An 18,311-nucleotide genomic window follows, 5' to 3' on the forward strand; every position below is an offset into this window, starting at 1 on the left:
TTGGTTTCAATTTGTCCCCTGTTGGTGATATTTAGAGAGTAAACAATTGAATCACATTAAAATTGCCAGTAATGGGTAAATGACATTAAATTGGAGTAAAAGGAAGTCATGTGATGCACACATCAGCTCATTTTATCCCGAGGATTTAGGTCTTGGAAGCTGAAAATTTGTATTAGGCTAGTTTCAGGGGTCGAAGTGGTCCTATATATCCTATATTTCCTATATTTTCAAAAAAAGTATGAAAATCGTCCTATATTTCCTATATTTTTGGAAAATGTCCTATATTTCCTATATTCCTGCTTTTTTATCCAATTTATTTCTTTAAAACAACAGTAAATAAACTATCGGACTACGGATTTTTCGTCGAAAGTACGTGTGCAAATGAATTTAAAATTAAAAAACACAACTCACTAAATCCTGCAACAGGCATCTTCCCTCATTGGCTACAGCAATATGACATCACTGTAGTGGGTGGAGTTTCGAGAACGAATTCTGAAGTTAGTTTTAGAATTTTGCGTTTGGCAACAGCAGTTTGTTTTGTTTTCCAGCGTGGTTTTTTTCGGTTTTTGTTTTCGGCGGTATATTTTTGTGTTCAGTGCATTTTCTGATCGGAATGTTTTAATAGTCTTTTGCAATCTTTTCTTTTTGTGGAATTTTATGGAACAAAATATCTGTATATTTGTGCTACAAAGCATTGGATATTTCCTGGTAGTTCTCAACACAAAGACGGTTTTTATTTATTTATATAAGCTATGTTTGTGACACTTCTATCCCTGCAAAAATTAAGAGTTGCTGTGTTAATTATCAATATATTTCACTTTAATCTTTTTTTTTTTTTTTGTCTACAAAGTACACTTTTTTCAAAAATTATTCTTTCAACTACAGGAAAGTCATTTCAGGTGTAAGTTATAATTTTGTTTGAGGGTTTTTTTTTAAACAAAATCATTGATAAGAATAAATAAATAATATGTATGTATTATTTCTTTTTTCATAGCAAAACTGTTCATATAATGTGTTCTATATATGTCCTATATGTGACAAGTCGATCACTTCTACCCCTGTAGTTTCAATCACATGTCTGCACCTGTATAAAATTTCGTTCAAATCGAAGACGGTCGGGTGGAGACGATGAGGTCACTTCACATGGAATGACTCGGTTTTAGATGCACATTTTCCTACCTGTTTCATGCCAAAGCCAGCCCGACTCAGCTTGAATAACAGCAAACCCTTCTTATCTGTTATGATGTGCTTACCCAGAAAAAATGCCCAGAAAAGAATTGGGCCTATGACTCACAGGCTCTTGCCCTCTAACCCTTCCATTCAAGAAAAGTACAGCGCAAGTAGTTCTCATCCAAGACTAAAGTACAAACCCATGCTTATCACATTTAAAAGGCGTGTAGCTCATCTAACCTTTATCACTTTTACCTCGACTCATTTTAGCTAATGGGAAGTTTGGTCCATTCTCACATTTGAAAAGCTGTGTTGCAGATTTGCAACAGCGTCAAATGTAGCATTAGTACAACACATTTTAATTTAATTTCACAACCTTTCTTTCTACAAATTTAGTAATAGGTTTTTACATTTAGCCCTAAAGGGGTCTAAGGACCTTTAACCTTCAAAATTTTCGATTTTCATGAAAAAATCTATGTCATGCATAATTTAATTCTGAACCATTTGATACCTTATTTATTACCATGCGCAAAAAACTTTTCAAGTTATCGTAAAAATACGTAAACTTCCCCCATAGAGATTTATGTTAACCGCAGCTGTTTAGGCCTCTTTTCTCGGGTGCTGGCCGTACCGATTTCTCGTTTTGCGTGCGTGATATTTCAGAACATTTCTTATATATTTTCATAAAACTTTTAATGCATATGTTTGTCTGATTTATTTTTACAATCTGAACCTAAATTTATTATTATTTTCTTGAAATTTTATAAGTTAATATCAAAATTTTCCAAAATTGTGGGTGAAAATATATATATATATATATATATATATATATATATATATATATATATATTAATATTAACTTTTATTTTTAGTTAAAATTCAGGTTCAGATCATTAAAATAAACCAAACATGCAAGAAAAATTTTACGGATATATTTAAGAAACTTTATGAAATACCAGGCAAGCAAAACGAGAAACCGGCACCTGAAAAAAGAGGCTTAAACAGCTGCTGTTAACATAAAGCTCTATGGGGGAAGTTTACGCATTTTTACGCAAACTTGAAAAGTTTTTTGCGCGTGTGGTAATAAATAAGGTATCAAATTGTTCAGAAACAAATTATGCATAACATATTTTTTTCCAGAAAATCGAAAATTCTGAAGGTTAAAGGTCCTCAGACCCCCTTAATCAACATTTGTCTTGCAGTAACTGTATAAGTACTTACAAATACTTCTCCTGTGGTTTTAGTTGAATATTCACAGAACATCAAGTAGCATATTTCAAAATACAGCTGAAAGGTTTTTACGACTGACTCGGAAGAACTAAACTTACTCGAGAATGACTCATCGCTACTTCCGTAGCACTAAACATACGCATTATCCGGTGAAATTACTGAAATCAGTCTTCAGTTTTATCGCAGGTGAAGCTACTCTCGCGTTCGATTGAGATCCGTTTTCACCCGAAGGGTCCCTGTTCGTATCTGTCCCCGTTTGAGCCGCACGAATACAAGTCTCTAATTTAGTCTTCAGGCGTAAATTTCTGCTCACCACTGTACGGAATTCTTGGGGATATTGAGGTCCGATTTTCATGAGTTGTTGTAAAGCACAAGAGTGAACTGCATTTTTTTCCGGAGATGATTTCTGCGAGGATTCTGGCTCAATCAAGAGGTTTACGAGGGTTGGAATATACAAGCCCACAATCAGAAGCTCTAAAGACAGCAAAATAAAAGATAAATAAATATATTAATCATCTTATTTAAATGTCTTATAAATCATTATATTAAGGAGAATTCTTTTTAGTACACAAATCAAACAACATATAAGCTTTGGAATGAGCTTGAATTTCATTTTACAGTCAAACATCAAATTATTTATAAACTATACAAAAATACTCAATTTTAGTGACCATACTTTATATTAGACTTGAGGCTAACTAAAGCATATTTTGATCTTGGTTTTCGTGAGTAAAAACTTTTTACTATCTCCAGAATATAAAATTCAATGTTTTTAATGTACAGGGTATCTGCTACATTTCAAGTTTTGAAATCCATGACTTTCCATGACTTCTGCTCGTAACTTTCCATGACTCACGAAATGCAATTTTTCTAGAAAAAACAATTTGTGTTTTGTGAAAATTAAATTGCAACCATCTGATCTATCTTTTGGACATATGTTTATGAAAATCCAAATTAAAGTAAAATATTTGAAATTAATTTATTTCAAATATTTTTTTGGATTCCAATAAATCATACAAATTTTGTATATAGGTAAGAATTTACATGAAAACAAATTTATTATTTTTTCTCATAAAAATCTGATGTGATACACAATACTTTTTCAATCTCTAAAAAACACTGAAAAAATGTTTTAGTTGCAACATCATTTTTCAAAATAAAGAAGCTTCAAATATATAAAAGAAGATTCAATAATGATATGTATACTACTGGTGAACAGCAAAGCATTTAAGATTGATTTCTTTTCCTTTGCATTTTTTAAAATAAATATATAAAAATAAATACGTAAAGCTAGTAGTTTTCTTTTAAAAAAAAATCTGTGACTAGCAATAAGTTAGCAAATACTAAAATTATGTTTACAATAAATAAAATAAACAGATAATCAGAAAAAAATAAAATATTCAATAAAAGTACTTACTAATTAACTTACCAGGCATTACGAGATAAACTACTGCCAAGTTTTAAGATAGGCTACAAATATATTGAAAATTTCCTGATTTCTGTATTTTATTGATATGTCCTAAATGTCCTTCATTATAATTCTTGAGACCAATTTTATTTTCTAAAATGTTCATTAACTTAAGACACTGCTGGAAATTAATGATAATTTTTATGAATCTCTTGAATCAACTGGGATGCAAATGACTTAAAATTTTTGAGTCGAATGAGAGCGGCAAAATTAGAAATATACAAGTCTCCAACTACACAATTAGACTTATAAGGAGGTTTAAAATAATGCTTAACACAAAATTATAAACGTCCAAACAGTAGAATAACATCGTGAAGAAAAACGAGCGAGTAGTTATAGAAGCGGATGCGACCGGATTTCAAAATGTGTGAAAAATCAGCTTTTGAATTGAAAGTTGAAATGTCCATAAAAACATACACATTAAACTTAAATCAATGAAAGATAAACATTTATTTTGTCTTGAATATAGTTAGAAAACCGGTAACAATATTTTCAGAACAATTTTTTCATGAGGCGAGAATGGGTATCATAAGCAACACAGCATGTGCACAGTTTGATCTAAAAATAAGCGAACTTTCTACTTAGATTAAAATAAGCATGGTAATATGAGGCAGTGAGAAGCAAAGGGATGCAAGTGGCAAAATTAAAAATTTGGAGATAACCAGTACAAATGGTAGGTGAACCTCTCCTCTATCTTGGGGCAAGATATAGTACTAGTAGCCCTAATAGGTGCTGCTGTACAGCATGATTTAGAAAAAAAATTTCAATGAAAGCCTACCTAGGCTCTGATTTTTTAACGCGTTTTACTCAAAGCTTGAAAATGTCCACTTGCATCCCTTTGCTTCTCACTGCCTCATATGTTTTAAAGCGAATATGTATTCAAATTAGGATCCATTTAACTGCATACAACGTTTTGAACAGTGAACCAATTTTTCTATTGACTTTTAAAATTTGTTTTTGGGAATGTTCTTTACCACCTGTGTTATGGCTGCTTGAATGGTTGGAATATCATTGTAAGAAGGTCCTTTCATTGCAGTTTTTAGTTTCAGGAACAGAAAATAGTCGCATGGTGATTGATCAAGTGAATACAGAGGGTGCTTGAGAAAACAATTTTTTTTTTTTTGCACTTTTATGATAACTTCTCCATATCTGTTGATTGATTGAGACCACCAAGGTCTATAACTTCATATCTTATTCTTTATTACTATTACCTCGAGGCAATGGCAGATAGTACTTCAATTAATAAATCGACTTACTTTTATCATTAGCTGCAATATCCACCAAGACCTTCATTGTTTGAATCAATTCTTTGATGGCAGCAACTTTCGCAGAGGAGAAACTAATAAGTGTTGAAAGCTCCGTCGTAAATTGACCAATCATTTCTATTAACTTTGGACACAACGCATTTATGTACGGTCCAGATACGGCGTTATCTGGCAGGGCAAATATGGATCTTAGAGATGATATGGCTTTGAGTTGAAGCTGAAAATAAGAAGAAATATTTTAAAGTTTTAAAAGTTATTTTTAAGAAAAAGCAATTCCTGAAAAATTAGAAGGCTGAAAAAAAATGAACTAAATTACAGTATACTCTCGATATCACGAAGTCTAAGGGATGGTACAAAAAATTCGAGATATCGAGATAACAAGGTCATAATCATATTATTTCCTAAAAATTAGTCACGATAGTTAAAACTAAGTGGAAATATGAAAGTTGAAAAAAAAAAATCTTAATACAATAACAATAATTTTAGTTTTAAAATGAGCGAAAAATAATAGAGAAAAAAGAATAAAGAAGAACGCTATAGTAAAGTAGCAAAATGTAGTGATTTACCACAACTAAACTTATCGAAGATTTGGATTACCAAGTTGCAGAACAATTTCAAACGAGTTTTGAGTGCCCCAAACCAAAAGAAGTCGGACAAAGGGTTGCACTGTTCCCTGTATCTCTAAAGGGGGTTTCCGTTCATCTCCCAATTTTTACGGAGGTGAAAATAAAGTCAAAAGGTCCAACAAAATGGCGTGAGAAGGGAGCAAAAAGGTTTAGGTAGATATTTTGGGCTTCTCAGGACTTGCATTTTCTAACACCCCTGGGCTCTAGAATGAAAGTGACTGTAGATGATCTTCTCCAAATCATTCCTAACCCCTGAGAGAAATTATGAAGGGTGTGAGAAAATTTTCAAACATTCCTCAAGTTGCTTTGAGACAATAAACTTCAGTTTTTCCAGAAAAATTGTATTAGACTTTGAAAAGTATTCGACATTACAAGGTTTTGATCAAAAACTCTTTGACACAATGAAAAATAACATTAGATAAATACGCAAAATCAAGGGGGAAAATAATTTTTCGTCACATCAAGGTTTCCGAGATATCGAGAGTATACTGTATTAGTACAATACTCATTTTAAAGATTGAATAAGTAAAACTTGTGTGTCAGAATATGTGTTGTGTCCTGCATGATGGAATGAAGTTTTTCGATGAAAAACAACTGTATAAGTCCTTCAAAGCTTGGAGATGAATAGTAATTCTTAACTGGTGTCCCACAGCTCCCAGAGTTCATCCACACTAAGAAACGTTCCTTACTCAAAACTAGTATGTTGTGGCCATCACGAAACTTTCTTCTATATTTTTCCTTTTTCTGATCCCTCCCCATGCTTGACGAGGAAGCAATATTCCTAACAGAAACAAAATTACACATGCAAAAACTTGACGACCATCCCAATGTCTGAATTATTGTAAAAACAAAACAAAGAGCGAAAATTGAAAGTTACTTTAAAAGCCTTACTTGAATTAATTACAAATATTTTATTTATTAACAAACATAAGATGGCAACAGTTAAAAATTTTAAATCATTGAGATAATATTTCCGATCATTTCCATACAATTAAAATCACGAGAAATACGCAGACGACAATCTATTACGATTTATCTTTCTTATTGTTGCATTAATAAAACTATTTTTATTCGCAAAAAAAAAAAAAAAATCAACACCTCTTGGAGCGATTGGAGTCAAAATTGAACCAAAGCCTGTTTACGTATGGATTTACATATATTCCAAATTTCAACCAGAACGTAGCATTACTTCTTGAGATAGGGCACTCACAATGGAAAAAAAGAATGGGCGATTGCGCTACCCCCTTTTTAGCTGTTGACACCAAAATAAAATCAGCTCTTATACCCACTAAGGGCTACTTGTCAAAAAATTTTTGTTTGATTCCGTTCGTTATTTCTTGAGATACAGCAGTCACAATTGACGACAAAAAACGTTCTATAGCTCAACCCCCCCTTTGAGTTATTGACACCAAAATTGAATCAGCACCTGTTCCTGTTAATGGCAACATATGGACCAAATTTTGTTTGATTCCGCCAGTTACTTCCTGAGGAATAGCAAGCACGCGTAACTCGAAAAACGTCCCATTGCTCCACCCCCCTTGGAGGGATTCGCGCCAAAAACTAATGGGCACAAGTTCACATAGGGGCACATATGTGTACCAAATTTCGTTCGATTTCATGCGGTAGTTTTTGCTGTAGAGCGGCCACAAAAAACTGGTCACACACAGACGTGACACACATACATACACACACACATACATACACACATACATACATACACACACAGACAGACAGACATTTTCCAAAAATAGTCTAAATGAACTCAGCACACCTCAAAACGTTCGAATCCGTCAAAATTCGAAATTCGAAAATTTGCACGAATCCAATACTTTCTTCTATATATTAGATATAGAAGAAAGTAAAAAGAAAACAGAAACCTGGTAAAAATAATATCCTATACATCTTTTATGTGAATTTTGGGATTAATTTTTGTTTTTTTTTCTATGATTTTTCAGCAATTTAATAATTGCTCATGTATATAAGGTGTTACACTAATCACTTTCCTTAATCTTAACAGTTAAATATTTTTTGTAACCAATTCTTTAACACCAAGTTGGGTTTAATGAATTCATTAATTATTATGTTTTGTAAAAAAAGAGAAAAAACCTTCGTTGTTCCCTAATGTTTTTCACAAGTATTTAATAGTCCTCCAATCAAAAGTCCTCCCCCCCCCCCCGAGGAAAAAAGGGAAAAGAAAATCACTGGTTTGCAAACAAAATTCACATGGTTTAAAAAATTTGCAAATGTAAGTTTTTTCTTTTTTTTTTAAAAAAAAAAGCTCTTACTGGTCCTTGGGTCAGAAAAGGTTAAGAAATGCTGCTATAGAAAGTATTTGGAGCAAGCTAAAGAATACAAAGTCCAAGTACAAGTAATTCCCAAGAAACACTATTAACTGTTTTATTCCTTGTTAAAGTGATAGCACATCACATAAAAAAATAGCCTTGATTGAAAAACACATTACATTAAGGTTAAAAAGAAAAAAAAAAAATTGGTAAGTATTAGATCAAAGGTGGGAACAACCTTTATCCCCCCCCCCCCCCCCCAAGTTGAGGAAATTTGTTTCTAGCTGAAATACTAGCCTTTTGTTCATTCATAGCAATATTGTTTACAACATTAAATTGTTGAGAGAGTCAAAAACAATTACCATGGATTACCAAACGATCAACATCTTTTTGAATTTCAAATGAAATTAACAATTAAAGCACCCTATATTACCCATACAATAAAAACTTCTTGTTTTTACACGCCATTGAGGTTATTAAATTACAAACATATCTGTAAACATTTACCAGAGTGCCGTCTTGTTGAAGTGCATGAGTGAAGGTGTTGATGCAGTGTTGACGCAAATTTGGAACACAGACCACTTCTTTAGGGGTGGAAGTAATGTAAATGGTTATTGCCAGAATTGAAATCAACTTGTCAGTTTCTGTCAAGTTTACACCTGTAAAACATTTTTCGAAGTTGGTTTAGAATCGGCATAAATTACGTATATAATGATCATCAACGCTTATTGAAAATAATCATAATTAAAATATGCAAATTAAAAGATTTGCATTATACAGTAATCTTCCGAATATCCGCGGAGTTGGGCGGCACAAGTGCGGATGATAAAAATCGAGGAAAAACTGCAAAATGACTTAAGTGAAGGACAAATAAAGCAAAAATTGCTCTTCCTCAAAAACTTAGCTGTATTGATGCATAATACTTTCTTCAAACAGTGAAAATATACACAGACAGTAAAAATGTTTTGTATTCTTGCACAACAGAACTTAACATCAATACAGAACAAGTGTACGTACGATGAGGAAAGGGCAAAAAATGAATAAGTAAATGAAACAACCAAGTTTAATTTTGCAATTTTTCGACAAAAAGCAGCCGTCGGTATTCGCAACGCCAATAAACTGTAGGGGGCGCTGCAGCCACTGTCTAATGGCGGATGAAAAAGGTAAAACAAACGCATGCCATAACTTATAACTTGCTTTGACGCTTAGTGAATGACAGTAATTTTTCATCGTGTTTGTGGGAAGCTTTCTTTTCTATCCTTCTGAAATTACATTACACCGCAAGCTGTCTGAAGCCTGTAATTTACCCCAAAGAAAACACGTGGAATGGAATGTTTTACCTTTTCATTTAGTATTGTTAATCACCGTAAGCAGGGCCGGATTTAGGGGAGGGCAGGCGGGGCTACTGCCCCGGGGCCTCCACAACAAAGGGTCCCCCACTCTAAAATTTTTACAAAATATCCTAACTTTCTTGGGTCGAAAATATGGTATATATACATATACAGTGAAACTTCTTTGAGCAACCACCTCCATTAAAGACCACTTTTCTGAGGCACCGAATTCCCCCCGTATATGACTAATGTTAAAATACCTCTGGGAAAGACCATTGAAACCTCTCACAACCGGCAAATCGTAAACCTCAGCATTAAAAAATACCGGAATTTTTGTTAGAGAAAACTCAAAAAGAGAGAGACAACAGAAGAAAAGCAATAGAAAATAAAGTTCATATGGACACAGCAGTTTTCTCATATTAACAAATGTGGAAAGAAACCAGAACAAGGGATTAAAATCTATTCTCCAGTGGGTCCAAACGTGTTCCTTTCTTGATCTCTCTGCTTGGAACCTCCTTAAAGTCATAAAAAGGAGGGCATTGTTTTTCGGACCCTAGGGAAGCTAAGGTGGCACATGCAAATCTCAAGGCAAGTCAAGTGTGCACCTTTTATTGAGGGAGGTTGATAAGAATAGAACTTTGTTAAAAGGTTGTTTCTTGGAATTTCTTGGTTGCTTACGGGAGAGGGGGGTTAGAAGGGAGCATTCCTACTTCATCAGAGTGGACAAAATCTATTTTTAGTGCCTTTGAAAGCTCAAGAGTTGGTTTCAGTGAATTTGCATTCTGCTTTTCATCACCATACCATACATCGCAGTCAGAATTTCGAAAAACCGAGCAATCTCATGCTCGAGAAACGTACAGAAGCCTTGAACTTACACAAGAAAGGAAAATCAGAAAGGAAATTAGCAGTAAAAAAAAAAGCTGTCAGCACAACAAACTCTAACAGAAATAGATAATCTTATCTTGCACTAAAATAATAAGGACACATTATTTTTGCAGCGGAAATCTAAACTAAAGTTGTTTTAGGAAAAACAAAGAATCTGAAGCAGGCGAATTTTAAAGCTATTAGTTTTTAAATAGAAAAATCATGAAAAAAAGTATATTTTACATTTAAAATTAAAAAAAAAGTTTCTTTATTTAAATACATTCTTATGATAATGTTCTTGGTTGATACACTGCAGGAAGAAGGTAACAACTATGGTGCTATATTTGCATGTTCGAAAATGACCTCCAAGAGCGACCAACCTCCATTAACGACCACTTTTTTCAGGAACGGAGAGTGGTCGCTCCAGAGAAGTTTCACTGTATATCAAATTTTTCGGATATATATCAAAGTATCGGATATTTTCGAAAATATGAAGATCTTTTCGAACCCTGAAAAGGGGCCTCCACACTTCCAAATCCGGCTCTGACCGTAAGGTAGCATATTCGAGCTCTGGAGTTGCGAATATGCTTTTTGCTGCAACAAGTTCCTGATTGTTGATTGACTAACGGATAATCTGCAAATTTCTGTAATTGTAATTGGCTACTATGCGTCGTTTTATATGTAAACTTTAAGGTTGCAATTATTACATTGAATGCACAGAGATTTTTTTTTTTGTCAAATTAGTTAGTAATGAGGCAAAATCTTTTAAGCTTAAAAATCAAATAAGCATATAAAACGAAAACCAGAACACATAAATTAATCACTAAAAATCAATGGGAATGCTTACCAGGTTTTGAAAAGTAACTAATATGAGCTAAACCACTTTGAAGTAAACCAACCCATTCCTTTTTACAAGCATTATTCCTGGCTAAAGGATTGGAACACAGATCTTGCAAACATTCTAACGTGTTGTCTAAAAATGACTGATACTTCTCCAGAGATTCTGTCGAAAATTGTTTAAGGACACCCACGATCAAATGAAGAACAACAGAAGCAACACTAGAAGAAGCTGTAAAAAAATGTTAGTCTATTTTATTCATAATGTAATGCAAATAATAATTATTATAATTATAATATGAATTAATAAATAAATACAAAAATTGGTTTTATAAACAAATTGTTCTGAGAAGAGAGCTTTCACTAAAAACATCAGAAATCATTAAATAATATATCAGCAACAATATGAGTTGTAAAATGATGTGCTCTATTTTCAAACTATTCATAGCTATTGACTTCTTGATACATACACTTTAATTTTAACCTTCTAAAATAAATTGTGACAAAAAAAAATCATACATTTGTAACTTTTTTATGTTGAATTTTCACATTTAACAAATAATTTGCCAAGGCTAAGGGGTTTTTATTAACTTATTATAACATAATTTGAAAATTAATTTGATAATACAGTATAACTTGGATTTAACGATACCCGATTCAACGATTTCTTCAATTTAATGATACATTTCACTGGTCCGGATTTGACTGCATTGAATGTCTATGCTCCTCGATTTAACAGTAACTTTTTTTAGTCCCTTGCCAATCGTTAAATCGGGATTCTGTACAACTGATATTTCTTTTTAAAACTCATAATACTTTAAAATAATTGCCAGATTCAAAACAGTGAGTTGCAAAAATATGAGTTAGAAATTTAAATTAAATGTTCCTAGAAAAGAATGTGACAAATATTTCACGCAAGCTCCAAATTGGATAAGTTAATATTTTCAAGAGGTATTTACAAACGGTATAGTTTGGTCATTAATACAAGTGTTGATACTTTTCCATTGAAGGTGCGTCACTTGGTTTGGCCATTTGTTTACTTTCTACATTGGCAACAATAGAAAAATTGCCGAAAGCTATTGGTGATATCTACAAGTATGTGGTAACTTTAGAATTTAGAAATATAAATTGTCAAATGTCAGCAACTATGAAATTTTTAGCTGGCAATTGCGATAAATAAATTAAAATCACCAAAAATAGTGTGCCGAATGACGTGTCTTTCATGGAGAAAAGTACCCTTTTATTTGTAATGGATTTGATGTGTAAGCTTTGTAATCAACCTAGCTCCTACTGCCCATTAGTGAGTAATTCAGTTATCATAGTGATTGATACAGTTCAGTCTTGTTCAGTTACCAACTCAACTTAATTTGGCATTGAAAAGCCACACAATCACACTTAAACCACACAAATAAAACACTAGTCACAATTAAACTTATTTACAGAACAATGATTTCAGACTGTTTTACCAAAAAGCATAGGCGGATTTAGAACTGAGTTCCTGGGGGGCAGCATTTTTTTTTAGCATTATCAGTTGTATTGATTACAACTGGCTCGATTTAGACTTAGCATGCCTCTAAGCTTTTCCAGGGTTTGGGTCTCTTTAGTAGTCTGGTCAACTTTTCTATCGGAGGGAAAGAAAGGCCATTTTTTAAAGTCTCCCCCCCCCATGCATTATACATAAGGTCTAAGGTGGAAAATGGAGTCCTTTTTAAGTAGGGGATAGAATATGTCCAATTTTAGGGGGTCCAGGGGTTTCTCCCCCGGATGAATTTTTGTAAAATAGATACAAAATTCTGCATTTTGAAGCCATAGAAGAGGTAATTGGAACTACTAAAATCTCGGAGACAAATAGCAAAACACTCTTTTGCAAATTATGATAATACACAGTAAAAATTGTTTTCGGGTTGACAAATCAATTACAGCAGTTCTCAGAGAGAAAAAGCGAGAAAGAATAGAAGGTTATGCATTGGTTTTTGCTTGCTTTGGCTGGTTCAATTCAACCAGTTTTTAATCACGCCTCCAACCCACCGACAAATACAACAATGAATTAAATACAAAATGATCAATAGTAAAAAAATGCTTTAAAAGAAATGGTGTATAGATTTAGAAAATAGGCCCATTTGGACAATTCATAATTTATACACTTGATAAGAAATAAAGTTGAAGCACACTTTGCTTAGGAATTTCAAAGACTCATCTAATCCGTTTCAAGGACTCGTGAATAGTTAAAATTATTTAAGGCACTTAAATTGGCCTTTCCAGTCTCTGAAATTTAGTACTTGATTGTACTGTTTTACAGTATTGTTCTAACTTTATAAGAAACAACTATTTTAAGTTTGGGATCTCGGTGGCCGAGCGGTATCGCTCAGGTTCGATTCCTGCCTAACTGCCCTGGGTGTTCTTCTGATTTCCTTGTATTGTAATAAATCTGAATTGTGCTATCTGTCTTATGTGTCTGAGCAAAAGTCGGACTTCCACCTAAAATGGGGCTCAGTCAAACGGAAGCCGCTCATATTAGCCTCAAAAGTTGATTAATGCCTTTGTTATTCATTACCTTGGGTGCTCCAAGGGGCATCAGGAACAACAACAACATTTTAAGTTTAAAAGGAAAAAAAAACTATTGATTTCTCATTACAACAACATTTTATTTTCAATTACAAGTAGGGCAAAAAAGGAAAAAAAAAAAAGAGGTAGTGTTTTTTTTGTTGTTGTTTCCTTTGGGCTGAACAGATTAACAATATGTAGAAGAAGTGAGATAAACGCAAGTAATACAAAATAATTTCCAAAATTACTGCATTCGGGATTAAACAAACAGCAATATATGAAACATGTGAGTCACAAAAATTTATCTTAAGTAATATGCTACAGAAATGTTAGAACCATGATTTTTATATTTTTGATGCAGGATATGGCAAGGAACTAAATTTGACACATTTCGGCATTTCTCTCCCCCCTCCCCCATTATTTGTTATAAATTTTTAAATTTATGGTTTGTATCAACACTTTTCCAAATTTTCAAGGTTTTCAAGCACTTTAAAATGGAATTTATTTTTTCAAGTACTTTTCTTCTTTTCCTTAAAGAACAAATCATGAAATTTTTCGGAGTAGGGGGCCTTCAACAAAGCGGGTGCCCTCAACTATAGCTTGTTTAGTTTATAGGTTAATCCAGTTTTTTTTTTTAAATCTTTGCTTTAGTTTACAATTTCTTGAAACAGTCGTTGATTATTTTAAGTATAGCGGCTGATTACTTATATTTTCACTCATATACTTGCTCTAATGGTTTTCAATTCAAAGTAGTCGTTTTCAACACATTTCAACAACCCGGTGACAGCTTTACTCTTTGTAATGCAGTGTACGCCCCCCCCCCCCCATCAAAAAAGGACAGTCGCTGTTCTCTTCATTTTCACTTCTGAACTTTTCAAAAAAAGAAAAAAAAATCATTTTTTTCTTTTCACATTTTTGAAGGTGTGTTGTTACCATGTATAAAGTCCTCCCAAGACTGGGGGGGGCATTGACCCCCCTCGCCCCCCCCCCCCCCCATAAATCCGCCCATGCCAAAAAGGTGTATACCTGAATGCAAAATATTATTAGTGCAAATATGGAGAATCTCTATACTACCTCTCCTTATCGCAATACGCCTTTGTGAACAAGTTTAATTATGTAACTTTTCAATGCTAAATTAAGTTGAGGTGGATACTGAACAATGAGACCAAACATCCTTTCAAATTCCCCCAACAGAAACACTAGTTGACTAAAAGTACTCCAATCAGCAATTTAAAATTAGTGTGCCATGTAAAATGTCTAGTTACCTTGTCAAACTGAATTAGCCAAATTTCTGTTTTGAGATGCTGTTTCTGATATAAAATACACACCCGATGTTGTTTATATTGATTTTCAAAAAGCTTTTGATAAGGTACCGCATGTTGTTCTTCTCAGCAAACTAGCTAATATAGGAATAGGAGAAAAAACCTTACTTTCGGTTAGGAATTGGCTGACTGGAAGGAAACAAAGAGTAGTTGTGAGAGGAAGTCATTCTAAATGGAGTGATGTTTTAAGTGGGGTTCCTCAGGGATCAGTTTTAGGGCCTCTTTTGTTTATTATATTTATGAATGACATCAATGAAAATATTTCTGGAAACATGAATTGTTTTGCTGATGATGTCAAAGTTATGGGGATTGTCGAAAATGAAGAACAAGTAAGACAGCTTCAAGAGGATTTAGATCATATTACTAAGTGGGCGGATGGCAGTTAATGTAAAGAAATGTCAAGTGCTACACTTAGGTCATGGAAATAAGCGTATGAGATATCCTTTACAGGGTTCAGTCATTAATCAGGCAGAAAACGTTATGGATCTGGGTATCTTAATAAATCAGAATTTCAAGTTTAGTCAACAGTGCAGCGTTGCAAGTAACACAGCCAACAGAACGCTTGGGTTTATCAATAGATCTATTTCAAACAAATCGAAGAAGGTTCTACAGCTGTTACTTAGGAGTTTAGTAAGACCTCATCTGGAGTATGTATGCTGTTCGGTTTTGGTCTCCTTATCTCAGGAAAGATATTTCTGTGTTGGAAAGGGTTCAAAGAAGGGTTACTAGACTAGTAAGAGGACTTTCAGATTTAGACAATGATAACAGACTCAATATGTATAGCCTGGAACAAAGGAGGGCCAGAGGGGACATGATTCAGTTGTTTAAATTTATCAAAATGAAAGATGTTAACGGGTTAAATTTTTGCATGGAAAGCAGGACGAGGGGTCATTGTTTTAAGCTATTCAAATCTCAGGAAATCAGGAAAAACTACTACTTCAGTAGGGTCGTGGAACCTTGGAACAGCTTACCGGAAGAGGCGGTGATGAGCAAGGGGGTGGATAGCTTTAAGAGGGCCATTGATCTTCATTGGGGACTAATAAACTGACTAGGACCAGCCTAGATGGGCCCAGAGCCTGTTGGTAGTCGTCACATTTGTATTTGTTTTAAGTTTTATTTTTTATCAAGATTAGTTATCTAAAAAGTAACCAACACAAATACAATCAAATCCCTATTGTTCTTTTTTTCAATGAGCAACTGCCGATACAATTTTGACTGTATGATAGAAGATCTACAGCTATTTTTTTTTTCATGTATGTTTCATCTAAGTATGTACAGGGATGAGAGTGGTCAGAGAGCAAAAAGGAGGAAATCCAAAAAATTACGTAAAAGGGATGATATCCAAAAAAATTTCGTGAAAGGGATGATATCTAAAAACGCATCAAAATAGAACCTGGAAGCCATGATATCCAAAAATTCAACAAAAAAATGGCTAATTTACCAGTTTTAAAGGTAATACGTATTGTGATAATGCATATCACATTTGTCATGTTGCGCGCGTTTAATTTTGTCAAATTATACGAAAACCAAAGAGAAAGCGATTTTAGGCCGTGGAAGTGGAAGCATCGCTGCCGCGCATAACCTCAGACCAACGACTGCCTTGAATGCCCAAGAACAAAAATTTAAAAGAGACTTACCCGGGGGTGGTGTTTGTTGACGATAGAATACACAAAATTAATTACCACACATTCTTTATTCTACGTTACTTCCAAGCAGACATGAAGACAGGCACTAGGCATGGTGATCACCAGAACATTTCACTTAGTATAAAAAAAAAAACAAATGCGAGGAATACAGACTTAAGAGTTCATGAATGGAGCTGGGTTTTGTTGCTAAGTTCGTTAACGATCAAAAAAAGGTAGAGTTCTCGCGGAGGGTGGTGGAATATTTAAATTGAAATGGACGAAGGACGTACAGTTCGCTATGAATATGGTGGGATGTTATCGAGGGATGGCTTTTGATAAAAAAAAATGTCCGTTGCAGGCCGATGTACGTTGAGACGAAAATGGTGCAGGCTGTAATCGCCATGGTGACAACGTTGAGATCGTCCCACGCCTAAAAAGGAATCAGGATACTTTCAAGGTAATTGCGGATCCATGCCGTCACCTCATGGTATGTAGATCATCGAAGAAGTAGTTACATTAAGGGGACGATTCAGGTGCACTCTGCGTGCCGCCATCGGACGCCATCATTCAAACAGGTGATGGATCATCAATGCACTCATCTTCAGCTGCGACGAAGTACGGTCTTGATTAATATATTTTAAACATATATGAAAAAATGAAACGTTCACCTCATGTTGAGGTTATTAACGATTTTGCGGCGAGCAACGGCCGTCCCCAGACGCCGTGCACCGATGCTTCATTATCGCCATCGTAGAACAAAAACCGGAGCCGCAGAAAATGCGACCGAGCGGACAGAGAGCAGCAAGTAGAGTGAAGTGGGGTGGAAAAATGAATCGGCAAATGAGCGATCAGATCCGGGTACGCGGTGATGCGCGGGAACCAATGAGTGCGTTTGGCGCCCAAACAACGAAGGGAAGGGGACGCTACGCCATTTTAATGGCCGACAAGAAGATGCAAAAAATCGGATCGACGCTTGAAAAATTGACAAAAAGCTAAACGATGGGAAAAGTGAATAAGTCATATTTTGATATCGTAAAGTGTGCGAAATTTAACGGGGGAACGCGGGGAAAACGTGGAATGCACAAGAAAATAAAAAAACAACAAAATGGGGGAAGAAAACGATTAAAATGACCGAAAACATGGGAAAAATGTAAATGGGTAAAAAATGTGATATGCATTATCACATACGTGATATGCATTATCACACGTATTTAATTAAATATGAGTAATAATTTTGTACAATTTGCTGCATTGTACCATTTCTTGCAAGGGTGTTTATTCCTAAATAAATCTAAATTTTGAAAAAGAGGCAACAATTTCTAACCCGAGTCCTTGAACAAAGGGTTGGGGGAGCCAGAGTTCAATCTTGGCTGCATCACACAATAGTGTCAACTTTTCATATTTTTTAGAGAAAAATACATTTTTTTCATTAAAAACATTTGAGTTCATAGTGTTAAACGAGTGAGAACATAAATTTTAAAATTAGATGTTTGTAAAGTAAAAATTTACAACAGAGAGAAAAATCTCAAATTTCTTTATGTGGTAGAACATACTTTTCATAGCAAGAATTAAAAATAAATAAATATATATGTATATAAACGATTGGTTATCTTTTTCCTTGCATTGGAACCTAAAATTTGTTTTTGAAAACTTCCTAATACAATTTTGAAATAAAAAGAACAACTTGCAGCTGCCTCATTTAATCATGAAATCTCAAAACTTTTAACAGGTTGTAAAACCTAAACCA

General features: G+C 34.1%; 1 protein-coding gene across 1 annotated transcript in view; it reads right to left on the reverse strand.

The window, feature by feature from the left end:
- Nucleotides 1-2,359: 2,359 nt before the first annotated feature.
- The window catches only part of LOC129225166 (HEAT repeat-containing protein 5B-like), a 97,994-nt gene continuing 82,042 nt past the window's right edge, over nucleotides 2,360-18,311 (reverse strand). Inside the window, exons 34-37 of the mRNA XM_054859731.1 lie at nucleotides 11,084-11,305; nucleotides 8,549-8,700; nucleotides 5,125-5,350; nucleotides 2,360-2,874 (exon numbers count right to left, since the gene is read on the reverse strand). Coding sequence (XP_054715706.1) covers nucleotides 2,543-2,874; nucleotides 5,125-5,350; nucleotides 8,549-8,700; nucleotides 11,084-11,305 — 932 coding nt within the window. The 3' untranslated portion in view covers nucleotides 2,360-2,542. The remainder of the gene's footprint in view (nucleotides 2,875-5,124; nucleotides 5,351-8,548; nucleotides 8,701-11,083; nucleotides 11,306-18,311) is intronic.

The sequence above is a fragment of the Uloborus diversus genome, chromosome 6 (assembly GCF_026930045.1).
Source record: "Uloborus diversus isolate 005 chromosome 6, Udiv.v.3.1, whole genome shotgun sequence".
Lineage (NCBI taxonomy): Eukaryota > Metazoa > Arthropoda > Arachnida > Araneae > Uloboridae > Uloborus > Uloborus diversus.